This window comes from Hydractinia symbiolongicarpus, chromosome 5 (genome assembly GCF_029227915.1).
Source record: "Hydractinia symbiolongicarpus strain clone_291-10 chromosome 5, HSymV2.1, whole genome shotgun sequence".
Lineage (NCBI taxonomy): Eukaryota > Metazoa > Cnidaria > Hydrozoa > Anthoathecata > Hydractiniidae > Hydractinia > Hydractinia symbiolongicarpus.
Genome location: NC_079879.1, coordinates 12,664,760 through 12,690,654, shown reverse-complemented (window position 1 = coordinate 12,690,654; position 25,895 = coordinate 12,664,760). Strand labels below are relative to the sequence as shown.

The 25,895-nt window shown below is 32.5% G+C and overlaps 4 protein-coding genes across 6 annotated transcripts; 2 read left to right on the top strand and 2 right to left on the bottom strand.

The window, feature by feature from the left end:
- Positions 1-1,442: 1,442 nt before the first annotated feature.
- LOC130644840 (phosphatidylinositol 4-kinase type 2-alpha-like) lies at positions 1,443-8,051 on the bottom strand. The gene is made up of 9 exons (XM_057450610.1): positions 7,513-8,051; positions 5,479-5,679; positions 5,035-5,166; positions 4,797-4,950; positions 4,552-4,646; positions 4,212-4,332; positions 3,728-3,861; positions 2,894-2,953; positions 1,443-2,816 (listed from the first exon to the last, which is right to left on the bottom strand). The coding sequence occupies exons 1-9, from the start codon at positions 7,894-7,896 to the stop codon at positions 2,646-2,648; spliced, it is 1,452 nt and encodes a 483-aa protein (XP_057306593.1). The 5' UTR covers positions 7,897-8,051; the 3' UTR covers positions 1,443-2,645.
- A 1,936-nt stretch (positions 8,052-9,987) lies between these two features.
- On the top strand, positions 9,988-12,862 carry LOC130644839 (radial spoke head 1 homolog). 2 transcript variants are annotated; one of them, XM_057450609.1, is made up of 5 exons: positions 9,988-10,089; positions 10,248-10,435; positions 11,138-11,358; positions 11,716-11,833; positions 12,628-12,862. In XM_057450609.1, exons 2-5 carry the CDS (start codon positions 10,248-10,250, stop codon positions 12,791-12,793), a joined length of 693 nt encoding a protein of 230 aa, XP_057306592.1. In that variant the 5' UTR covers positions 9,988-10,089; the 3' UTR covers positions 12,794-12,862. The 2 variants fall into 2 exon arrangements, with proteins under 2 accessions (XP_057306592.1, XP_057306591.1); XM_057450608.1 differs by having other exon boundaries at positions 10,007-10,167.
- Positions 12,863-13,330: 468 nt separating this feature from the next.
- Positions 13,331-16,100, bottom strand: LOC130644838 (kelch-like protein 12). The gene has a single exon (XM_057450607.1). The coding sequence runs from the start codon at positions 16,042-16,044 to the stop codon at positions 14,245-14,247; it is 1,800 nt and encodes a 599-aa protein (XP_057306590.1). The 5' UTR covers positions 16,045-16,100; the 3' UTR covers positions 13,331-14,244.
- Positions 16,101-16,349: 249 nt separating this feature from the next.
- Positions 16,350-25,682, top strand: LOC130644837 (coiled-coil domain-containing protein 81-like). 2 transcript variants are annotated; one of them, XM_057450605.1, is made up of 15 exons: positions 16,350-16,538; positions 18,503-18,564; positions 19,008-19,164; positions 20,062-20,318; positions 20,569-20,621; positions 20,701-20,786; positions 21,288-21,648; positions 22,314-22,488; positions 22,722-22,829; positions 22,914-22,997; positions 23,181-23,266; positions 23,348-23,426; positions 23,683-23,817; positions 24,898-25,124; positions 25,350-25,682. In XM_057450605.1, exons 1-15 carry the CDS (start codon positions 16,430-16,432, stop codon positions 25,612-25,614), a joined length of 2,244 nt encoding a protein of 747 aa, XP_057306588.1. In that variant the 5' UTR covers positions 16,350-16,429; the 3' UTR covers positions 25,615-25,682. The 2 variants fall into 2 exon arrangements, with proteins under 2 accessions (XP_057306588.1, XP_057306589.1); XM_057450606.1 differs by lacking the exon at positions 23,683-23,817.
- Positions 25,683-25,895: the final 213 nt, after the last annotated feature.

Below are 25,895 nucleotides of genomic sequence, written 5' to 3'. Positions count from 1 at the left end.
TATATTTGTTTTACTTTTAAATTTTCAACAATGTGAAGAAAACGCGTTAAAAAACTACTCGCTCTGCTTATAAGAAAAGGAATACTTATAATGATCATAAATGCATTTACTCTTATTTAAACAAAAAAAGGATTAAAGTAAACAGTTAACTTAAGTGAATTCATATGAGCTAGTTTCACCATTTTGCTCATATGACAGTGCTTGAAACACGATGTTCGATATTGAGGTTGAACTGGAATCAGAATCATCAGTTGCGACTTTAACAGCTAATAAAAATATCAAGTCAACATCTACTTAGATTTACAAGTAAAGGTTTCTCCAAATCTCATTTATATATTATACCACGCCAAATACTTCGCATTATTGTCTTTATACTTTTTATCTTTCATAAACCAAATTATTGGATACTTTCTAACTTCATTTATCAACATTTCTTTATCCAAACTGATGTTTGCATTTTGTTTTTGCGAAAGTTGTTCTTGTTGTGACGACAGTTGGTTATCAACATAGTTCTTCGCATTTTCTTTAGAGCTCTCGACTGCATTAAAATTTTTTCTCTTCTCCATTTGTTTTCTCAATCTTTCAACCACATCTAAGTTTGCAATATTGCTTTCAGAAATGTTTCTTTGTAATATTTCTTCCTTGTTTTTGTTGAGTCATCAAAATTTCTTATTTTCGCTTCACTTCGCTTAGTATGAGATTTATAAAATCAAGTGACGTCATAGCGTGTTTTCTACGTCTGCGCGTTTAAAATTTACTTATGGAAATTGCGCTTTGTCCAGTAATTGAATATTTCAACATTCTACAGTGAAACCTTATAGTGAACATCCTTTATAGCGGACAACTCTCTACAACGGACACTTTTCTTAGGAACGGATGAAACGACCGTCAAACTTTCATAACAAAACCTCCATGTAGCGGACACATTATAGCGGACATCATTTCAAGATTCTAATTGACATTACCCCCTGGAACTGACTTCTCTACAGCGGAAGATATTAACTTGTCTTCGCAAAGATTTTTGTCGAGTTTTGAGTTTGTTTTAGTTTTAAAGAAAGGTAGCATACCTTCAATATATTGTCTTCACTGTCTTTCTTCTCCCAAAACCAAAAAGAAAAGAATAGACTCGCAATCTAATTTTGTTAAATTTTTAAGAAAAAGACGAGCTGTCGTTGTTTTGCTATATGCAGGAAACCCCTTAATTTCATCTTTGACTAGATGAAAAGGCTTATTAGGCGATTTCGTGAAAAAATTAATGGATCATTGCTTCAATTCGCAATTTTAAATTCCGCAATTTCTTGACACAATATCAGATTCAAAATCTTTAGTTCCACAATTTACGCTTTTTCCGACCATGAATATGCAATTTTTTCTTGAGCAAACTTTTCTCCCCTTAAGGTAATTAGACACAAGAATGTGTTCAATAATTAGAAAACAAACGATTTTATTGTAACAAAATTTAATATTCTTTTTAATTATACAATATTATTATCAACCTGATGCAGAGGATGATCTGAAGAAGACTGACAACAAAGTGTTTCTACAGAATAAAACGAAATATAGCGGGGAGGTAAAAGATTCTTTTCAAAACAATAAGTACTTAGAATATTGTATTTGCTACATCCCATTCCCATAATTTTGGCGATTCGCGCAACTTTTTAACCTTAATAAATGTTCCCCATTTCTCTCTTTTTTTATTTTGGTAAAAGTAAAATATTTAACAATAAAAACATGTAAAATTCTTCATTGCGACAATGACTTGCAAATTCCCAGCAACCGAGAAAAATGTCCACTATTGGCATAAATACCATGTAAGAAGACCCTAGTTTGATTTCCTTAATCAATTTGTCAACAAAATTCCAACCATTCAGGAGCACGTATTTATACAAAAATGTTTAAAATAAAAAAGATTCACTTCGCGCGTCTTTTAAAGATTAACGGGGCGCCAAAATTAAAGAAAATAAGGTAGTAACCGACTAGGTCATTTGTAAACACATAGAAAATAGAAAAAATGTGCTTGCTATAAAATGTATAAACTGATGAAGATATGCAAACCCATCGAAAACTACATACTGAAAAAAGTAGAGTTACAATGTCTAAAAGATAAAGTTTTATTTTTCATTAAAGCAGGGCGTCCACAAGATGTAAAATCCCCGACTCGTTTCCAACCAATTGACCCGTTTTGCTTTTCAACACTAAAAGAAGTAAGCTTCTTCTAGCTTATTTGAAAACTGTCGGAAAAAATATTCGTCACCTAGAGAAAATTTCGTCACGTTTATTCACTTTAGAAATTTGTTTATATTTTTAGCTATAAGTAGATTGAAAAAACACTTAAAACAAGTTTGAAATATTTAAGTTTTATAAAACATATTTCACCGGACAAAATCTTCGTCCAAAAAAATTCTTTTCACCCTTAGAAAAATTTCTTCGTTTTTGTACGATCGGATATTGGATACAACATAAAATTTCATAAAAACTCCGACCAAATTCCTATATTATCTGGAAATACTTCCTAATGTGCTGACCTCAATAATCAAGTTCAGAATGAATTTTTTTTTCTCGGATACATTAAAAACCTCATGTGTGGTGGTCACGCCACTTTAACTAATCACGAGAGAATACATAAGAAATAATTGACTAGGCTATTAACACCAGGAGAAGAAGGGTATTTTGTCATGGAAGCTTTGTACGAAACTATGTCCTCTTCCCTCCCGCATTTCGCTGGTTAGTCTTCGTCTTTGCACATACACAGGTGGCATTTGAACTAACTGCGCTGGTGACTTTCCATCACGTAAAGCTTGAGTTAAATTCAATATCTGAAAATCAAAAAAAATATCATAAAATACACATTAAAAAACAAAAATGTAAACTTATTAATTTTTTTTCAAATTACCTGGCCTCTTAGTACGGAGATTTGTTTTTCAAAATTTCCACGATCAAAACCTTTATCCTCCTAGAATTCAAAACAATATAATTTATGACCTAATTAAAGAAACAAAATATTTGTTATTTCAAATCAGCGAGTCTATACTTCAAGCCTCTTCCCCATATATACACAGTGGAAAATGGATACAAAGGACATGAGTAAAGATAATCTTAACATTGCACTGTTCTTCACAAACGCTTGGTGGCTCATCATTGGTTTTATATTTTCATTTTAAAAATTTGTTTAGATGCTATTGGTGTTGTTACTACCTTATGGGTGCAAACTAAGGGGGCAAAAAACCCATTTTCTAAAAAGATATCCCTAAGAAATCCCTGTAACAAGGGGAAAGTTAATGATAACGATTACCAATAGACAAATGAATGATTGTGGCAGTTAATAAAAAAATTCAACCTTTTTTTAAGACATTCTTACAGGGGAACTTTTTATTGTTGTCGTTACAAAAAGCGACAAAAGCTGATGCCCAATTTGACATTTGCTAGAGTCACACATTTCTAATCATTTATGTTGCTTAGCCATGCCGGTATTCTTTAACTATATGACCAGAGTTTTTCAATCACCATATTGTTTTTTAAAAAAACTCAAACAGGTAATATTAAAATAGGAGAAAAGATAGTAAAAAAATCCTAAAAAGACGTAGCGCAGATTTAGCAATAATTTTTTACATTTCACCATAATGTTAATCACTTTGTAAGTGTCTTGTAAACACTGGAAGAACTTCGAATTCTCCACTAAAAACTGTAAAATCTATGTCGTTTTACGTAAATCAAACCAAGTTCCTACCGCGAACAACTCAAATAAATCATCTATCAATCCTTGAACGAAGTTCATGTCGGACAATCTTGGTAATAGTTGATCTTTAATATTATCAGAAAATGGAATTTTTGCGTATGGTAGCCACGCCCAGTGATAGGGATCTACAACAAAAACAATGCATGTCAATACAATAACTGCACTTGAATTTTAGCTTGATTTTCCCTGGTTTACCCCGTATATTTTCCTGATTTTATACCCTTTTCCTTGATCTTTTGGATTTTGGAAATAGCACCAATCAAAGCTGGTTACTTGATTCGCGCGCTATAATGTAGCATTAGTTATGCACAAGCTTTTTTCTTGATTTTCAAACATTTTAGTAAATATCTCTGTCATTCTACTGAGTCCTTGGCTTTGCGTGACCTAGCAGACACTATATCGTATTGAAGTACAAGTAAACGCAAAATTAGAATAAACAAACAAAAATCAAAACAACGATTCAACAAGAGCTTACATAGTCTCCAAGAGTCCGGATGTTTCAGAGGAAATGCCAACCCATTATCTATCGCAGCTATACTAATTTTGGGAGTACCAACTAAACTCCAGTTTTCTGCTTGATCACAATCAAGCATCTCCTACAGATACAAAATCTTTACATTTTTACACAGTAAAAAAACTTCGAAAAAGAGAAAATCTTGTGAAAACTGGCATTTTTAACTAAATTTATTCGTATTTTAAGTTTTATTTAATGGTGCCAAAGTTAAACTTTATGCAAAGTTGACATGAACCAAAAATGTTTAAGATAGCGAAAATAAGTTGCATAATTAAATCGATGTAGATAGCCCTCATTATACCTCACAAACAGAATTCCTATCATGTTGGATGCACGTTGACCCTTCAACAATAGGTGCTGCATCGTACTTGATAAGCCAGTTATCATTTCCTCTGTCTAAAACCACAAAAATCAAAAGCTTAATGTATTTCACAGAAAACAAAACTTTCCTTTTTTATAACATCTATTTTCATGTACATTTTAATTCCAGACGCCACACATTTGAACACGCATAGCTATATATGCAAAAAATCATATTATACAAACCTGTATTTCTTATCATATAATCCAGACAAACTAATTTCTCGAACATGTGTTGAAAATCTTGCAGTGATTCTGGTGGTGGTGGTTGTGTTTCAAACTTACGCAAATAATATTCAGCATCTTTAAAGCCTTCAACGAAAAGCTGGAAAGAACCAATCTAAAATAATTGAAAAACAGTCTAAAAGTTTCAAAAAAACATTTGAGCTTTCTTGTAGTTTTCACGCCAAAAAACAAAAATTACCTTGGGTGGAAGACCAGCTCTGACATGCTTTCCTATTGTATCAGGAAATCTTTCTGTGGCAAACTGTTTTGATCTTGCTTTTGCCCGATCATATGCATTGTAATTAAATGTAGGACTCACTAAACGTACAACCTAAAAACCAAGCTAGATTAAAAAAGTAAAAAATCATGACGTCTAAAATGGGTTGCAGCTATCTTAAACTGCACAAAGCTGTACCCAATACATTTATGCATACAGCTTGTGCATAAACTGCTATTCAATGTCAAATTTATACTGACATATATAACACCTTCAAACATCAAGACTAGTTTTCTAAGTAAAGGCATTCAATTGCTTGTATTTACAAAAAAACCTACAACTAGTACACAAAAAATGATCAAACAAGCTGCTATAAATACAACATATAAAGGTAAGAACTTTAGTTAATATTTCCTAATAACTTACTTTTGTTTTTGGAACTATATTTAAACCTAATTTATCGTCAACTAAACTTGCCCCTGCTTCTGACATATAACCTTGATTCGGTATGAGACAGCTTCTGCCAAAACAACACGGACAACATGTTTTATGCATCCACTTTGTCCATTTTGGATTTAGATGACCATATGGTTCCTCATTTTTGGGTTTGAAGACACCAATTATTCTCTAAATACAAAAGGACTATTACTTTTAAACAAATGTTGCAAGGTCAGCTACAATCACTGTCAAATACAACCCACCCTTTTTTGTGACATTTAAGGTCTTAAATGTTACAAATGGTCTTAAAAGAGATGCTGGTGCAATAATATGTGGCTTACCTCCCCTATAAATTATTTAGATTTTCGTGGCTTACATAGGTCCGTTTTATAACTATTTCAAGTGCACAAAATTCAAACATTTATGCTATATTATTTATAATATCTATTGACTGGTATTCAACATTGAGCGCATTTTAGTGGCTGGCTACCATCAATGTAAAACCTGACAAGTAAAATATTGTGCCTGCATTTTGTGGTTTCTATGTTTGCATATAAACATACATGTATACTTGTTCTTTTTTAAGAAGAGACAAATGTCACAAAATTTTAAAGGCATTCTTCTTTTCATGTTCACACACATTCGCTATTTCTCAATATGCTTATTTTAATGCTTCACATCTTTAGTGTAGCCAGTAATGCCCTTTATTTATGTCAACATTGTACATATATATTTTGTTTATTAACAAGACCTGGTTGGTTTAAACATGATTTCCAAACAGCTTTCCAACAGTGTTTATAAATTGTAGGATATTAGGCTTTGTATCCTACACATTAACTTGACAAAAAACATAATGGCAGACCAATGCTGGTATGCCTCTGACTAAAAATTATCAGCATTCTTTATTTTCTACAACATCCAAATAAATGATAAGAAGTCTCTGACTTAAAATTATCAGAATTTCTCATTTTCTATAACATTCAAATACATTATAAAAGATGTCTCTGACTAAATATTCTTAGGATTCTTCATTTTAATCACTCTGTTGATACATTGCATTGGGAATCTTAATTTTAATTTGAAGACAAACACAACATACAGAATGTGTGTTTCTGGTGTTTCGTATTACCAGTAGATTTCTTTTAAGTAAAAATCAACATTTTTCTTAAGATATTTCTATTTTTTTAAATTGTTCATATTTTACATGGCTATTCTCACAAATATCAGGGATATTCCCTGTCTATTATTTCTAGGAGAGGCCATGGCTTAGATGAGGAGTCCTAGAGTATTTAATGCTCAAGGACCCAACTTTGTCAAAAATTGCCTTAAAACATGCAAATAAAATTTTAAAGGTTCTTTGGCATTAAAAGAACTGAGACATAAATGATATTATTTGATTGATTGATTGATTGATTGGTTGATTGATTGATTGATTGATTGATTGATTGATTGATTGATAGACAAAAAATCAGTCAAAATGATGCTTTTTTAAATTATATAACCAATAAGCAATTTTTCGTGACTTAAAGATTTGGATACCCAAATTCTTTTTGATCACCTGAGATTTTTTTTAAAGACTTAAGGCAGATAAAGAAAAGGGTAGGGGATAGGGGGGGGGGGGGGGGGTAAATGACTTATTTTGTCCAAGGTTTCTAAGTTATTCTCAATATTTCAATTTTTTGTTATGTTTGCAAGTAAGAAAAAGTTTTTTAAAAAAAAGATTATTAAATTGCTATATTTTTGTGCAACAGTAACACAGAATAATTAAGTAAAATTCACTGCTCCCCTTTCTGGCAAAATGGTTGTAAGGCAGATGACACAAATACTTGGTGTTAGAGTCCTAACCCTAATTTTTGATCGCAATTTTTGATATACTGAGTCGGAAAAACTAAAATGACACAAAAATATTATACGCTTGTTGTCTCATAATGATATACAAATTCTCTTTCTGGAAAATGCATAGCTAAAACTGAAAGTAGTAAAAGATGTGTAAGCTAAGGTATAACTAGCCATTATATATACCTTATTTTTGTCTTTTACAAAATAGCTTCCACTACTACCTTGGTATATCCTCTCAGGAAAAATACCCATATAAATTGCTTCCTCTGTAGAATGTATAACTTTACTAAAAGTTGGGTCATTTTCAATGTGATTAACAAAGGCTGAATCTGAGTCACTGTCTGTTTGTTTAGATAATAAAGGACTTTGTTCTGACGTGTTCGAATATACTTGATAATGGTTACTTGAAGAAGAACCATCCTTTCTACTGGAGTGTACAGGTGATGACTTAGATGGGTCTGGATCAACCATTGTTGATTTTTTCTCCTCTTCAGCAGCTTCCCGTAATGCTTCGTCTTCTTCTGATGCAAAATTAACTAAGACGTTCTTGTTTTTTGTCCGTGGCATGTTGCTATAAGACAGGTATAATCGCTAATCATAATAATAACAGTTTTACTTAAACGTCACAATTGAAATGCTGATAAGAGATTGAAGATTGAGCGGGGATATTTTAGCAATGTTACAACAACGCCATTTTTGAAGTTATGATATCATATCTCGCGAGTGAAAAAGTTAGGGTACTCTCACTCGAAATTTGTCACCCCGTGACCCTCTGCCTTATGACTCGTCCCGAAGTCGTTTTTTTTTTCTATTTTTGTATATAATTACTGTCAAAGTCATAACTCTTGAATATAATTACTTACCTACACACTTACCTAGCCACAAAAATAATTACTACAACTTCTATCGGACTTTAAAATTTTGGGCCAGTGTGGGAGAAAGCAGGGGCGCCTGGGGCCCAAAACACATTTTTTGAAATGTTGTTAGTAGGTAGTGCAGTATAGCACAACACCCAAGCAACGACCACGATCGAAGATTTAAAAGGAATTTTCACAAAGCAAATTGTAAATGGCGAATTCGGCTGCTAATATTAGCTGCAAAAAAATTTATTGATTTCCACAAGAAACAGAAAACACATGATAGCGAATTTTATAATACTGAATTTGAGCACGCTTTTGGGATTAAAAACAAAACAATTATTTTGAAATATTTCCAGTAATGAGTTTTTGAAGAATAACCAGTGAAAATTGTGTTCCAATGGGGTAAAATTTTATAGCGAAATATTTCAGCGGTAAAAAATAGAAACTGTTATTTACTTTTCCGGCGAAGAGAATTTTCAATGCAAAATCAAAACAAACAAAATTACGGATGCTTCGAAATGCATTTCTCCGGCGAATTCACCATCTAATTCGCTTTGTGGAATCAAGTCTTGTAAACCTCCAATTTCCAACCAAAATTTATGTTTTTTTTTTAACAAACCTTTTTAGTTTAGTTAGTACCACCAAGACCAAAAGTTTTTTTTGTTTAGTAGTTACATGAGCCCAATTCCTTTTTTTTTCAATATGGTATCCGTAAAACACCTACGGGGTCAATTCAGTCTTTCTTGCCCTCATGCTTTCTATCTTATAAACAATGCATTCGCAATGTAACATTAGATATAGTCTTCTCCGATCGTTTTTGTGTAAAAATACAAACAAGAGACAGAACAATAAGGTATTGTATACGACGGTCCTCAAATTCAAGAGGAAGTCCAATACAATTTGACTTACGATAACATCAAAATTTTCTTGTAGGAAGAGAGGGAATCTTAGGACTTAATATAAAAAAAGGTAATCATAACATTGAACATGAATAATATATTATAGCGCAAAATTATAATCTTAGTAGCTTTTAAGATCCAGTATATATTCGACTCGGTGCCCGCCCTATTATAGCGCCCGTTAAACCAACGCTGTAATCAAGCTCGACCCCAGCACCTTTTACTGTAACTATAAAGCGCAGCGCCGTTGAGAAGCAAATAGTCCTGGGGATGAGGTTGCGCTGTAATAGTAAGTGAAACTGCTTCCTTAATAATTAGAACCGTCAGAATCAATCTTATGTACAATGAGACATTATTTGTAGGCAAGCATATTGTTCTTCAGTTGTTTTGAAAAACTGTCTCATTAAAAACTGTGAGAGATTTCTTCCAATTTATATCAAACGACTGAAAGCAGTTGCTTATCAGAGTCAGAAATTACTGCAAAATAATGCAGCTACTTGCATCCTATCATTGATGTAAAGATTTTTTCTCAGGTTCCATTTTAAGTAATTCTCTGCAAAATCTAGCTGTCTGTCAGTTGAATTAAACTGCTTAAACACCAGCAATTCATGGGGAGATTTTTACACAAATTTGCATTCTCGGATCTTTTGATCTTAACTGTGCAAGAGTTTACTGGCGTGTTTAGATAACGCATAGAATCCGTTAAATTAGGTACTTTCTTTTTTAAAGCATTTTTTTTACTAATTTTCCAACAAACCCCAAATTGTTTAACACTCTCTTTTTTTCTTTTTTTCCTAATTTTATTACACTTCTACAAACCGAGTCGCTTCTATTTTTCTTTACTTCTCTTTTAACAACTGTCCATATAATTCAACAATAAACCTTGCTGTTATTCGATATCATGTTTCCATAGCGATATAATGTAAATATCACAAGAAGTGAATAACAAATATCAAGATTCTAAAACATGAAACTTTTTTGTACAAGAAAATAAAAGCGTAGTAAGTTGAAGAACTTTATAACATTACTTCGCTAAACAACTTTTTACATAACGATAAATTACAACAAAGTTTTTAAAGGTAGGCATAAAAGTTAATCAATGCTACTACACAACAGCAAAATATAGCTACTACGTTTGAAATAATCCTACGTTTTCTAGATGTACTCCGATTCAGATGAAGAAGAAGAAGGAGGAGAGGAAAGGAGCCATGTTGTGTTAGGAGATTATCAAGGGGAAAGGAACGACGAAGGACAACGTCACGGTTATGGGGCAGCTACTTTACCCAATGGTGATAAATATGAAGGTTATTACGCTTATGGGAAAAGACATGGTGAAGGAATGTATTTGTAAGATTTTTTTGAATTTAACAATTATTCTTTTAACAAAAAATTAAGAATCCAATGTTAATTTGAAGCATTTTTACATATCTTTTTCATGGATTGTATACTATCGAGTCCTTTAGACGTTAATGCCGTAAATTTTCGATTTAGCCTTCTTCTTTTCTTTACCCAACTCTTGTTTAAGCGCATCTCTCAAATCCAACCCTGTCCCTAGGGTCTTGTGGCCCCTCAGCCGTTATTGTGGAGTAGCCAACAATATTGCTAACAACTTCATCATCAAAGCAAAATGTAATGGGATCGAAGTTGTCTCAAATCCTTTCTAATAAAGATTTTAAGAAAAAACCCTCCCGATTTAGCGCCCTTGAGATGACCAATTATAAACATTAAAAAAAAGGGTTTTATTCTTACGATTTTTTGACGTGAAAAGAGGATCCTTTTTTGAAGAGACAAACAAAGTACATCGTAGCTACATAAATGCTATTTTGATAAAACAAACAAACAAAAAAACAAATAGCTGCAGAAAACAACAACACATGATGACATTTTTTATCTCTAAATTAAACAGCTCCCACATTCCAACCGCTTTACAGTAGTGTAAATTGCTACAGTAAACAGAGGTGTTTTACACGCTGTTCTCCACCTGTAGCAGTGCCATCAAACATCTCCGAACAACTTTTGCTCATCTGGTAGCAACACTTTATGTTATAGATTCAGTTGTGGCGCGAAATACAAAGGAAATTATGCAAATGGTAAAAAGTCAGGATATGGAATATTTTTCAATATAGACGGTAGCCGATACGAAGGAAATTGGTCCAACGATGCAAAAAATGGCAACGGGACTTATTATTACTCAAATGGTGATACTTACAAGGGAGATTGGCTCGAAAACAGAAGACATGGAAGAGGAAAATATTATTATAAACAATCAGGTAAAATCAGGAATATACTTGTTCTGCAAAATAAATATACTTGCTCTGCAAAATATATATACTTGTTCTGCAAAATATATATACTTGCTCAGCAAAATTATCGTCAACTTATAATCGGACAAATTTCAGTAGGTGTATCAGGCAACTCGAAAAATAAACGATTATGTCAACCTCGTCCCTAGGTTTTGGTGGCCGCTGAGCCGTTATTACCACTAACAACTTCATAACAAGGCAAAATGCCCTGGGAACGAGGTTGCGTTTATATGAGATAATCAATTCTTAGATTTTGACATTCCAACTAATTATTGTGTGTTGTCCAGCATATTTGTGGTAAATAGAATATCTTATGTTTTCTAGGAACGGTTTTTGATGGACGATGGGTGCAGGGAAAATGGGATGGTCCAGGTGATTTGATACATCAAGACCATCGATATATTGGTTTCTACGAAAACGGTATTCCCATTGGAAAAGGAAGGCAAGTTTCGTCTTTATCAAATTTCTCTTTCTATGTTATTTGACTTTAGCATAGCATAGTTCGTTTAAATTTTATGTTTCTTCAACCTCACGACGAAACCTTTTAAAAATTAAAGTTTAAAGTACCGGTATTTTTTTCTGTTACAATTCTCTATGCAACTTTATTTTAGCTTTGATTTTAACAGACCATCTCTTAGCAAAATGTTGATAACGCCCGGGACTATTTATTTCAATTTGCAAGCCAATCACGTGTCGATTTAAAAGCTTTTTTTATAACAACCAGTTTATTAGCAACCACCAGTACTGGTTAACACCATAAGCTTTATCATAATACGAAACAGTACTAGACGAATTTTGGCGTGGATTCGATTTGGCGATGGCAACGAAAAATAAATACTGTCGCGTATGTAATTCCAAAACAATATCGTCAATTTCGATAAATTTTATTAACGTCAAAATTTGTACGAGTAAGGTGTAAAAGTGTAAGAAAAGGTGCGGCACGTCAAGGTATAATCAGCTTTATAAGATCTCTAACAACGAAACCGGACTGGGCAAGATATCCAAGACTGGAAGAAAATGAGGATCTTGCTTTCTCCAATATTACTTCTGAAATTTCTGGAAAGGCGAGCATCTTGCTTAAATAAAACAAGATCTTTCTTCATTCCTCTGCACACAATCTTTTATTTCACGCGTTATTTGCCGTAACGTCGAGACTAGACCGTCCTTTTGTCCCACAGCCTAAATCCTGTTAAAGCAGCCAAAACAAAGCGTTAAGAATTTTTTGTTTAATTTTAGGTACGTCTTTAATGGCTATGAACAGCATGGGTATTACGAGAAAGTTGAACTCTATAATAAAGAGGATGAATATCTAATAAATGAAGACGACAGCTTTGACCATCATGTTGAAAATAGTACCGCCGTTTGGAAACCGACCAAGATCATTGACAATCGAATTAAATAGTTTTTTCGTACACCCATCTTATTTATGTTTGAATATTATTTTTATTAATATTACTATTACTTTTTACCACTCCTTTGTTTTTGAACTTGCTTTAAAAATATTTACACACAACCATGTGGCTTGCTTTGAAGGAACCGAAATTACGAGCTGTTCAAAGAGAGTCCTGATGGGAGTCTAAATGTAACGCTAGTATTACCGTATTAGTATTTTCCAGTGTTTCTTAAGCGGACAATACACGATCCATTTTGTCCAATTCGATTATCGAAATCTACAAATTGTATGAGCTTTTTTATTTAAGTTTTTCAATCCAAATTTGAATTTGAATGCTTAATTTTTTTAATCTTTCAAAAGAATCGTCGACCAATTAATTTCTTCTATATTGGGAACAAAATATTGCAAGCGATCACCTTTTCCAAATAAAAATTGAATTTGACGAGTTTATTAAAAAAATGATACTATGATTAAGTTTGTCAAATTAGACGAAATGGATTGTGTATAGACCGTTTTAGGGCAATAAACAAATGGATTGTGCCTTTTTGATATAACAGAAGACAGCGCCTGGGGACGAGGGTGATTGTGCATCCACACACTTAGGGCAATAAACAAGTTTGAGACACTTGTAAGTAAAAAGCTACGAGCGCACATATGTGATTTATGCAAATCCAATTTTCATTAATGATTGAAAAAAAATTAATCAGAAGAATTTATTACTAGTGCAAAATGAAAAATCACAATCAAATTTTGAATCTTTATTATTTCTTCACCTAGGGGTAATTAAAGATTATTCCTTGGTGGAGATCATACTATATTTGCCAAAAATAACTATTCTAAAATTTAAAGATTTCGAAGCATACGATTAGTATAAAAATAATCATTTTGTCAAACAAACGGAACAAAACAAAAACAAAAAAAAAAAAAAATATGTAAAAATGACTAATAAATCACAGTTATCAAACAGTGTCTTTTACTAGAACAAACTGCAAAACAATAAAACTTAAACAATATACTTAAAATAAAGATATTTAACTGAAATTCTGTGCTGTGGAGAAAACTTTAGGGTTACTTGGAAATATCTTGCATATGAAAGTTGAAAAGATCACGGTTGTTAAAATTTCTTTCAAAACCTACAATGACTCTAAAGTTATGTATGTAACAAAAAACCGTTTAAAGCGGTTTAAAGTCAAATTTATTTACAAAACTTTTCTTTCCTCAAAATATAAAAAAATACATAAAAAACAAGTGTGAAAAATAATTTTCTGTATAATTAAATAATATACTGTTCTAAATAATATGATTATAAAGTAGAGGAGATTTATAAAATAAAAATATTTTTAGAAAATTTGCCAAAATGTTAACAAAAATAACAAATGCTGAATTGATTTAAAAATTTAAATAAAAATTAATTATAATTATATGAAAAAATATTAAAGTTAACTTTTTTCGGGTTAAATTTAAAACCCATATTTTGATTCAAGGTACGCAAGAGATACAGAAATAATAGCACAATTTGCACCAGCTGTGGCTACAGGAAGTGAGCATAATTTCTTCCATGTGTTGGTTGTTATATCATAGCACTCAACCAGATTACTTTCATTAACATCGACAAATTCATCCTCATCGTCTCCAGCACCATATTGGTCACTCCCTGCTCCGGATACCATACCCCCTACCAAGTATATCTTGTCATGATGTGCTGTGATTCCCATAAATGCCCGTGGTATAGAAAGATCAGAAATACTCTTCCATTCATCAGTTTTGATGTTAAAAACTTCAGCTGATCGATAATAAGACCACATAGCATATTCACCTCCAAAAACATAAATGTTATCTTCAATACAAACAGAACTTGCACAAGCTCTGGCTGAATTCATAGGAAAGATTTTTGCCCATTCGTTGGAATATGGGTTGTAACGTTCAACACTTGCTAGGGGTTGTCCCTGTGTATCATATCCACCAATGACATAAAGATTTTTGTGCACAGCAACAGCAGCTGCTCGTCGTGGCACTTTCATATCCCTAACTTTGACCCATTTTCCGTTCCCAGATAAATATTTTATCACATTCGACGAGCTTGTTTCATGTTCACCTCCACCAATTACATATATATCTCCATTAAATATGCAAGTTACATGATTGGATAATGGCTGTGGTAACTGCACTGTCTCAACCCATCTGTCAAGATTAAAATTATATTTTTCGATCCTCTTAGTTGATTTACCTTCAACTTTTCCCCCAATGCAATAAATTTCATTATGTTTTACCAATGAAGAGGAACCAAATCTTGATTGAATTAAAGGTGCTAGAGGGTACCAAAAATCTTGTGAGGGAATGTAACATAGCACTTCATTTGTGCTCATTCTCTCTTGATTACCTGCACATGAGATAAGAATACTTGTTATATCAGAAAATGTCCTTGGTTCATACTGCTTTTTGTGTTTGATCATATGTGCTCTGTCTGGAAAGTCAAAAATAAGTTTTGCCTCATTTATTATTCTAACACATCCTGGATCAGACATTAGATTTTCATCATTCTCCAAAACATCACTAATGAAATATCTAGAAGTGTGCAATAAACGGATACATCCTAAAATTGTTGAAAGATACTGCATTCTCTCTTGTGACCTGTAATCAATCCAATCCATTGCTGCTGAAAATACTTGTTCCTCTTGAGAAACATTTATATCATTTGCAGAAAGAAGTCTCACAACATGGCTGCAAGTGAGTGACTTAAACTCTTCATATTTACTTACATCAAGAAAGTGCTGAAGGATAAACTGGTCTGCAGCAGCACGTAGTGTATCACAGTTAAACTCGTCAGCTAATGCAGCAATCGATAAACAGTTTGAAGGGCATAATCTTTTTTCATAAAAACGACATGCTACATCCTTTAATTTCTCCATTTTCAAGATATCAGAAGCTGAAATAAGTTTACGGACATTTTCTTCCCCTACACATATCTCACCAATGTACATGAAATTTAGCAGGTCTTCCATAATTTCTGGCATTATATTTTTCAATTCAACCTTAGAACCAAGGGTAGTATGCAAAGAATCTGATCCCAAACATTCTAAAAAGTATGGGCTGGCTGCACATAGAATGTTTCTATGTGCCATACATTCTTTAGGAGGGGCAACCAGGATGACATCACACATAAACCTGTTCTTTCTGTATTCATTTAACATCGCAGCAAGGCATTTAGAGTAGTCTTGATCAACGTGCACTTCGCCCATTGTGGATGTCATCGTGGCCATTCTCCTCCTCCTTTTTTCTTTTTGTGCATCCGGTCAGATCTGATCATTTGTTTGTGTTTTGACGGGAGCAGTTAAAGGGCACAAGCAAAATAGATATACAGTCAAAATATTTTCATGTCAATTATTTTTTCCAATGCTTTTCGTGATTTTCATTAAAAGAATAATATATTTTAATGCATTTATTGCATAAAATTTATTTTCTGTAATATATTTAAAAAAAATACATGAAATAGCAGAACAGAAGGTACACCATGTTCCTATCCTGTATAGTAGTAACAATTGTTGTTATGGTAACAAAATTGAGGCTAAGCATTCCAAACAAAATGGTACATTGAATCCACGTTTCTTGCGGCCTAGAACAAAACACTAAACGAGCTTGCCTGCAATGAACCAACATGCTCCTACCGCACGCTTAGAGTGTGTTAGGGATTTGATTGATGCAGCAAGATCCAACAAGTTCTCAATTTTACGCAAGTTATCTGCAGATGGCCAAGGTATGATATATAATATTTAATCTGGGCTTAACTTTAGATTTAAAACTAGCTCGAGCTAACACAGAATAATAAAGTGATGATTTGAAATAAAACTACAACGCAGATACGCACTCACTCACTCGCCGTATATGCGTATATGCTTTGCAGCTTTTTTACAATGCTTGAAACTTTTTATTCTGTAAAAGTGTGTATCTTCATTGCAGCTTTTATGCATGTATAGCCCCTGATAATTCTTCTCTTTATAATCCATATCTAGCTTGGTAAGAAAGTATCTGTGTATTGCATATTTTGTTTCAAATCGTAATTTTTTCTATAGCGATATATGTAGTGTAAAATCGCTCCTTGTTTCATACCTGAATGCATAGTTAAAAAATTGCCTAACTATATAGCTAGCTAGCTGGGCAATAGCTGCCTTATACAAAACCAAATGTATGAAAAAGTAATCTTTTTATAAATATATGTATAGCTAGGTAGCTATCTGCTAGGGGTGACATAAAAAATGTTTGTTTAGTGTCCTTTTGAGGGTCCACAAGAGATTTACTCCATTAGTCAACCATAAAATGAAAAGACTTTTTTAAAAAGCATGTTGGCTATATTATTTTGTAAACAAGCATCTTGCATAATCAGCTGTCACCATCATCTTTGATAATCCACTCCAAAATACTTGCACAAGCCTGCTAATTGAAAATTCCTCTTTCTATTGTGTGAGAAAGGTCACATATGCAAATTGTTTTATGTGTAAGGTCATTTAAAACAAAAAGAATTTATGCATGCTCATGAATATAGTTTGAATCCCACTCACCTTTAGAAATGAATTTTTTATAAAAAAAAAATCAAGGAAAATCCTTAAATTATCTTTCTCTACATGTTTTTATATATACTTCTGAAGCAAGAGTTACTGAAAATCATTCCTTGTCCAAAAACTTCCCATCTATTTTTTTTACATGTTTGAATTAAAGCAACCAGAATCTGCATTGATTAAATTTGGTGTGTCAGAAGAAAATGATTACTCAGATTGAAATGTGTTATGTTTTATATAACTTAATGTAAGTTATTGAAAATGAAACACCAGCATTTTATATTGGATATGATTATTCCACCTATTTTTGCAGATTTTTGTAGATTTTCTCTCTAAATTCTTTATTGTTAGTGTATGTTATTCTCAGGAGACAGCCTTAATGTCAAAAGTCATAAATCACAATTGAATTTGCCAAAAATTGTACTTATGTACTTAAACTTTATTGTTGATTTTAATTCCGAAATCGGGAAGCCCTTAAATTATTACAGCAGTTTGCAATGTAGTGTGCAGGGGCTCTCTAAAAAGGTGCTAATAAGCTGCATATATATGCAAGCTCGGGCGTATTTTCAAATAAAATTTGTAGTTTTCTTCTAAAAATGTCTGCAATATTTGAATTCGCAAAAATTGTTCCTAAATTGGCCTGATGATAGACAAAGAAAACGCTCCAAGTAAACAGTAAAACAACTTTAAGTAGTTATATTTTTTGAGAAAATTGCATGAATTATACAGCTTAATATATATCCACTAACTTTGAAGAAATTTTGTTAATGGTACTATTTGCAGTATGGTTACATTTGTGTTTTATTAGTTATGTGCAGGAAGATTTGTGTTGATGTTGGATTTTGTACCACAAATGAACACTTTTGTAACTTTTAAAGGCATGTTTTGCCCACACAGTCCTTGCTGATAGGCAAACAAATGTTGAGATGAATTATGTTTTTATGAATTGGTAAGTTCCCATAGCGTTCAAAGTTACAACATTGACGCAGTACTACAACCAAAAAGTTTGTTTTCAAGCAAATATCATTCTTTTTATTTACCCCGATTCTATAAAGTTCTCTTAAACTCACATAATAACCATAATGGTCATAATTTAAAATGTAACAATAGACATAACATGTCAATGGCAGGTTTTGTTTGGTAATTTTCAATCTTGTTTTTACAGAAGTATTTGACGTTTGGGATCACATATCACAACTGGTTGAACATCACATGATTAGAAAAAAGGTATCATTTGACTTGCAACCATCTATATATAGTTAAAACATATTCCTTAAAATTTAGGCAAGCATGTTGTAATACAGTATAAAATAAACATGAATGTTCTTTCAAAAGTTGTAACATACACGAAAAAAGACAGAAAAACAACAATGCCTCAATCTAAAACAAAAGGGATTTTAACATGTAAAACCTCTAAATGTTTTTTTAGTATTTTCCTGCATATCTAGGTTAATAAAAAAATTTATAAAATCAAAATTATAAAATTTTACCTGCATGTTAACTTTAAACATGTGTTTGCCCTTCTTAACATTTATGAAATTGTAAAATTCTATATCCAGCTGTGTGTGTATTGTTTATAAATTTAGTATCAAGTCAACTTTGCAACTTGTGGTAATTTTAAAATATTTAATCTATTGTAGAATCTAAAGTCTATGTTTTTGTTTTCATAGGCTGTTAACATTCCTGGTTTGGGTATTTTTACATTCACATCAAGCAAGCTTGATGTTGGTCATAACAAGTACATTCTCATACAAAGACCAGTCTTTATTTTATCAGAGAAGTTAGCTGGAACACACCGACTTACACAATCAAAGTATCATGTACAAGGTTTAGTATATTTTTAATAAGTTATTTAATGTCTTCAACCTTTACGTAAAAAATTTAAATTATTTTATCATAAAAGTGATCTTAACACAAATGACAAAAATTTGTTTTGGGTGTGCCTCGGACATCACTTCACCTGAAAAATCCTAAATCTCTCAAAATTCATTTCTTGCCTGAAATCTACAAATAAAGTGTAATAACAAACTTTTTATAAGGATTTTATAGAAACTTCCTTTCCGTGGAAAAAACATAGTGTATGTTTGTTATTTGGGCTTTATGTTGCAACATTTTTTCTTTAGAATCATTATTTGCAATTCATCTTCATAAATGAAGAATTACCCATGTCTGTCCTAAAAAAGAAGGATATAATGTTTACTCTGTACTGTGTCAATTATGAAAATATTTATAATAACCAAGACACTAAACTGTTTTGTAAAGAGGTATAATTTGCTCAAAGAGATTGCAAAGTGAAGAACGACGAACCTAATTATTTTAGTGACATAATCGAGTTCTGTATACAAAACAATGACGTATTATTCATTTGCCCACCAAAGTTGGCACAAGGATATTAGACTGGGATTTTGGGTTAAAAACAACAGGTCTATTGTTCAGAACAAAACAGAAATAAGAATAACACCTGGTTAAAATTCTTATATAGAAATATGTGTAATTGAGTAGATAATTTAGATTTTTTTCCCTGAATTTTGCTGGCCAGAATAAAATAAAAGAACAGTGATAAGAAAAGGATAACAACATTTCACCATGCAATTAATGTTTAAGCTTTTAAACTTAATATGATAAATATGAAAATTTAATGTGAAAAATGATTTGTTATAGCTAGTTCATTTCGTAAACGGAAAGCTTTTTGATTTATGCACCAATTGTTTTTACACGTTTTAGGAGAAATACCTGTTATTCAGCTCAATTTCACAGCGATTTCGTTTAAAATGTGTCTTGACAGAGATCTTGTTGAAGCATCTGTCAAAGAGGTTGTGAATGCTCTTTCACGGAATATTGAGCACACTCGATCTTGTGAGTTTGCATTCACAACGTTGGGAAACCTTGTGATTGCCAACGGGGCTGCAAAGATGAGGTTTTTACCAGCTTTTGTCGAAAAAATGGACCAGACTGGCGGTTTATCAAAGCTTCTTCAAACGGTAAAAAAATCATTTCCTTTGCTTTGTTTTTTCATCGCATTTCACTGTAAAAATTTCAGATTTTAATTGCAACAGAATTAAAGATACGAAATCCGCATCAATTTGTCGATGTTTGCCCTTTTTTTAGCATGCATTGTGGAAATTTTTGTCAAAGGTGCAGCGTTCAATCTTTTTTATTAAAAAAATTGAAAATCTAGAAGTTCCTGTAAAATCAATTGTTTCTGTTGATATTAACCACATTTATCTTTAGAGGCCTGACACGTCAAGTTCTCGATTTTCTGATAAGGCCACTGTTCTTCCAAGGTATGTCTCTCCTGTCAGTTTATTCATACAGATTTGTTTTAAAGATCTCGTGGACAAGATGTTTCTATTGATGTTCTAGAATCCAGTCCAATGAACAACAGAGAAAATCCAGTCCAAAATCATCTGATATTTATATCATCAACGAAGAAAACGAAAATGAGGATGGTATGGCAACATTTTTTTAAGCAATGAAAAGCATTTTATGAAATTGTTAAAAAAGCTCTAAGCCTCTTTTTTCAGAATATTATCAATTTCTATTAGATCTGTTAGATAGAAATTTATTTCTTAACCAATTTCTTTGGCTCCCCTTTGATGAAACCTTTGTCAACGTGTAAACGCTGATATCTCCTCTGTATTTTCTGAAGTTGTTGTTCTTTCAACATGAAGCTCACCACAAGTGTTACCCAGGCTTTAAATAACAACGTAGTTAAAAATGTGTTGATGTCAGCATTTTTCAAATGACGTCATCAAATTAACGGAAATGGGAAGAAATTGGCTTAAGTTTAAGATTCGTAAATTGTTTCGATAATTTCTTGGACAAACAAAAAATGTGATACTGTATACTGACAAGTCCCTTAAATGGGGTCTCCTAAATTGTGCACCTTAATCATCTTAACATAATTAAGATGCAGGCGTATGAGTCCATTTCTTATATCTTTTTTTAAGCCGTCGTACACAATTCCACATCAGAGGTTTCCAATACACCTTTAATATCTCCGCAAGGTACTCCAATAACGAAGAAAAAAGAAGCTCTTGTTCCAACTCTAAAAGTCGAAGCTAAATCTCCCACAATTAAACAGTGTGTTTTGACTCCACCGCAGAGTCCGGAAACGCAACCCGGTACGCCTAGAAAGGTTCCAAGCATTAAAAGAAATTTGATGCTTAAAGATCCTCGAAAGGAGTCTGGACCAAAACAGCAGAGTCGAGTGTTTCCCTTAGTGCCAAGTAAGAGTAACACGAACTTACTCACTCAGTTACTTAAAGCGCCACCGAAAACTTCAACTGATTGCAAGAGCGAAGAAACTTCGTAAGTTGTTTTAATTGTATGTCCTCCTAGATTGTATATATAACGCTTTTCTAAATTACTGTAATTAGTCCATTACGCTCCACCCTCAAAAAATGCACTGCTTTCTCTTGATTTTTAATGTGGCGCATGTTTTAATGTGGCGCATGTTTTGTAGAATAGTTACAAAAAAAAAACAATTTCAGTTTTGAAAATCTGTTCGAAATATTATCCACCGAGGTTTTGGGAAATTCATCTAAGGTATATATATGGGTAGTCTAATAATCTAGGCAGTGGTAATTTGGTCTCGCAAGAGTTTGAATTACAGGGTTCTACGGTGGATTTAGAACTCAAGATAACCTATTCAATTCCTTTTTTTAAAATTGCTTGAGTATCCGCACTGTGCCTGTGAAATAAGTAACTCTTAACTTTTGAAGGATCTTTCCGCATATAGTTTAAAAACACTTAGGACTGAAAAGCCTTTAGTGTCAAAGTGTTATTTTGGTTGTTATGAGCGATAAGGGGAGGGTACGAATAGAAAACGATAGCCCATATACAACCCTGCTTTATCACAATATGTTATTTTCTTTGATAAGTTCAATTCAATTGTATCGAGCTCACCAGACAAGTTGAGATATGTCTTTCTATGTTTTCTTTTTAAAAAAAAAACATTCACTTCTATTTTTCAGTTGTTCAAACTGCGTTGAAAATATGAGTGATTTCTGCTATCTTTGCTATCAACGCGAAAAACGTAACATCCCGATATTTTACACTGAAGAACGAAAACAAGAAGAACAGGACGATGATCGTTTACTTCAAACATTCACCCTTCTACAGGACAGTGAAGCATTGCGACAGGATCAGGTTTAAAATTTCATTCCCAGACCTTAAGAAGTTCATTCCCAGACCCCAAGAAGTTTATTCCCAGGCCTCAAGAAGTGCTTTTGAAATTTAACTTGTTCTTTGTGTAACGTCTAAGTGACCTATAGCTTAAACAGAAATACTGAAATGTTTTCAAAAAGTTCCAGAATAGTATCGTCACTTATAAAAATTAAATTATTTTGCTGATAATTTAATTCTGGATTTTATATTTTTAGGAGATGAAAGCAAAGAAACGTGAGGTTGCGCAATCGATAGCAGCATTCAACTTGAGTATCAGTGAACTTTTAAAAGCTCAAAAAGAAGAGCGACCACTCTCCTTCAACGTATATTTTTGTATATTTTTCAACGTGTAAATCAAGCGTAAATGTTTTTAGTGTCACGTGATTAATTTGTTTTTTTTTCCGCAGCGCTCCTACGTATTTTGTCGACGTCCTATCACTCCTCCACATTATATCAAGCAAGAAGATTACAAAAAAGACTTGGCTACACAGGTAGATAAAACTGCGTTCAAAAATCTTCTATTTCAATAATTGTCAATTTTATCAGGGTAGAGCCCTGATAAAAAACTGATAATTTGTTCGACTAATTCCTAATTCAAAAAATTATACTGCATATGACTCTCTTCATTGACTTTTTGAATCATGGATGATGCTAGCCGGCTCTTTTAACTTCAGGTAAATGAAAAACGTAGAAAATTGAATAAAGTAAAGCGCGATCAAGAAAATTTAGAACGTGTGGAACAGCTGAAATTGGCAGAAGAGTAAGGAATAGTTTTTACAATTTTTTGTTGTTATTTCACGAGAACTTTTGAATTTAACAAGGCGTGTTGTAACTATCTTAGTCTCGCCATGCAAAGAGGACAGTACTTGAAAAATAAAAGGCTGCAATCTGATGAATACCGAAAAGCCCTCGATACACAGGTAAAGAATTGTTATTTCACATGATAAATGTTTTTCAAACTGCTAGGAGCTGAAGATGAGTTATTGGAAATAGATAAAGATACATTTAGGTTTAATATTGTTTTGCCAGTAGAAAAGAATAAAAAAGGAAAGTTTATATTTGCAGATAAGAAAATTTTCCGGCGTTACTATTAAACCGAGTGTGGCAAGTGTACTACTGAAGAGAAACCCAATCAATACGCAACGTATTTTAATTTGCATGTTTACTATACACTAGGTCTACATTAAGAAATGTATCGAGGAAAGATATTCCCAAAGTCACAAAGATGGGAAAACATATTCCTTACCACGTGCGAATGTTGTTCTACCATTTCAAAGAAAAATGCGACCTAGTACAAACGGACCTTGCACGGTAGTTTATTTTAGTGACATTACGTAGTGTTGAGTTTTTACAGTAAGGAAGGTAGATTGTTGAGTTACTAATCGAAGCTATCGTTTGCCGCCACTTGAGCGGGTTTTAATCAATGACCTGGTTAACGATTGCTCGCGCGGAAATCTATTTTATTTTATTTTTTGGTAAGTGTTGTAAAATAAGAAAGTACTTTATTTTTTTATTGACTAACAATTTTTTTGAACTAATGTTACCCAGATTTTTGATCGACGAGATGTATGGGATGTTTTGGTATCGACTGACAAATTTTAGGCGCATCAAGCTGATTCTTAGTTGAGAGTGTCTTATTGTAAATTTAAATTTCTATGATTGCAGCTGGTAAAAGGGATAGCGTTTGCTAAAATCACGTTTTTATAAAATATTTCATGCGTAAAAGAAACCTTTTTTAACCGACTCTATTTTGTGACTCGATCAGGTGGTGGCAAAAGAAGGCGTTATTGAGTAATTGTGTAATTTTAATTCATAAGGTCTTCTTGTCCAATGAAGGCAAATAAGTCCAACCTTGATCGAAAAAAGCCAGAAGCTTTTTTTAAAACAACAAGTGTCATATTATTTGAATATTTTACTTTGTGAACTTTCCTTTCCTGACCAATGAACCTTGGTTGCATTGCATTTCACAATAAAATGGTCGATTTTAGGAGCCTATGTAAAAAGTTGAACTCGTTTATCCGAATTTGGTTGATTAGAAGTTACAGCGTTGTTGTCTTGTTTTATTTTTGAATATATATATATATATATATATATATATATATATATATATATATATATATATATATATATATATATATATATATATATATATATATATATATATATATATATATATATATATATATATATATATATATATATATATATATATATATATAGTTATAGTTATATATATATATATATAGTTATAATAACCTGTAAATAAAAAATGTAACACAACCTCGGCGGAACGGCTTCGTAATAGCCATCCCGTCAGAATATCATACGCGTAGAAGAACACTTGGGACAAGGTTGAATTGTACCATATTTTTTTTTAATCTAATTTTTTAGATGGCATATAGATCGTCAGAGCTACCAGTCGCCTACTCAGATAGCGACGGTCCTATCTTTGGCACTTACGATTTAAATGAGGACAAAAGAGTAGAGCGGAGAAAGCGAGCGCAGCATTTATATCAAGACCAAATGGAAATGGCGAGCAAAAGAAAAGAGCATGAGTTGTCACTTGATAAAATGATACAGAAAGAAGAGGAGGAAATGTTGAGGAAAACGAAAACTGAGTACGTAATTTTATTGTAGTAAGAACGGTCACGGAAAACTGTATGGTCATATTTACAGTAAATAAGAAATAAGCAGCGAGTTATTTTTTATGGTTCATTTTAACACTCATTATAATATATGTATGGCCTTGCGACAATTTTTTTTGGCGAATTTACCCGATTTGAAAAATTATGTCATGTTATCTAAAGGTAGAGTTTTAAAATCCTTTCACTTTTTATATCAAGATTGCTCCAAGAAACCCTTGTTCGCAGTCAACTAAACCTTCAACAACGAAAAGATTTGGAAAACACATGGGCACTTCATGCTATGAAGAAGAAGTCTAAGGAGTTCGAAGAAAAGCTTTGGGCCAGATCACCTGGTTTATTGTTGCAAGAGCAGTGCGATAAATACAAGCGTTGTGTACAGTGCACACGAAAACCGATGAACATTGGAATATCGAATGTTTGGGCCGAATCTCGCTATGTGTCTGGTTCCCGATTGATCATCTAAAAAAATATTTGTACTCGTTTTTAAATAATTTTGTGGAAATATGGTATAAAATATTTGGATTAAATTTATTTTTATATTTTTATAAATTTTTAATTATCTTTTTTATCAAGATAATTAGTTTTGTAATCGCGCGGGACGCCATTTTCTAAATATTTCTTACTCTTTTTACGCAACTTAATTTTGCGCCTTTAACACAAATGTATTTCTTTATATTTAAATTTAAAGAATAAAGCAACGTAGCTTAATTTTTGTATCGTTCTTTATTCCTTTTGTTAATATGT

Bases quoted from the DNA above. Each gene is read 5' to 3' on its own strand.
- LOC130644840 (XM_057450610.1), bottom strand. From the start codon at position 7,896: ATGCCACGGACAAAAAACAAGAACGTCTTAGTTAATTTTGCATCAGAA. The intron at 4,647-4,796 runs GTTTGTATAATA...TTGTGGTTTTAG, and splicing joins TTATATGATAAGAAATACAG to ACAGAGGAAATGATAACTGG. The intron at 4,333-4,551 runs GTATAATGAGGG...TTGTATCTGTAG, and splicing joins ATAGGAATTCTGTTTGTGAG to GAGATGCTTGATTGTGATCA.
- LOC130644839 (XM_057450609.1), top strand. From the start codon at position 10,248: ATGTACTCCGATTCAGATGAAGAAGAAGAAGGAGGAGAGGAAAGGAGC. The intron at 11,359-11,715 runs GTAAAATCAGGA...TATGTTTTCTAG, and splicing joins ATATTATTATAAACAATCAG to GAACGGTTTTTGATGGACGA. The intron at 11,834-12,627 runs GCAAGTTTCGTC...GTTTAATTTTAG, and splicing joins ATTCCCATTGGAAAAGGAAG to GTACGTCTTTAATGGCTATG.
- LOC130644838 (XM_057450607.1), bottom strand. From the start codon at position 16,044: ATGGCCACGATGACATCCACAATGGGCGAAGTGCACGTTGATCAAGAC.
- LOC130644837 (XM_057450605.1), top strand. From the start codon at position 16,430: ATGAACCAACATGCTCCTACCGCACGCTTAGAGTGTGTTAGGGATTTG. The intron at 22,489-22,721 runs GTTTAAAATTTC...TTATATTTTTAG, and splicing joins AAGCATTGCGACAGGATCAG to GAGATGAAAGCAAAGAAACG. The intron at 23,818-24,897 runs GTAGTTTATTTT...CTAATTTTTTAG, and splicing joins GTACAAACGGACCTTGCACG to ATGGCATATAGATCGTCAGA.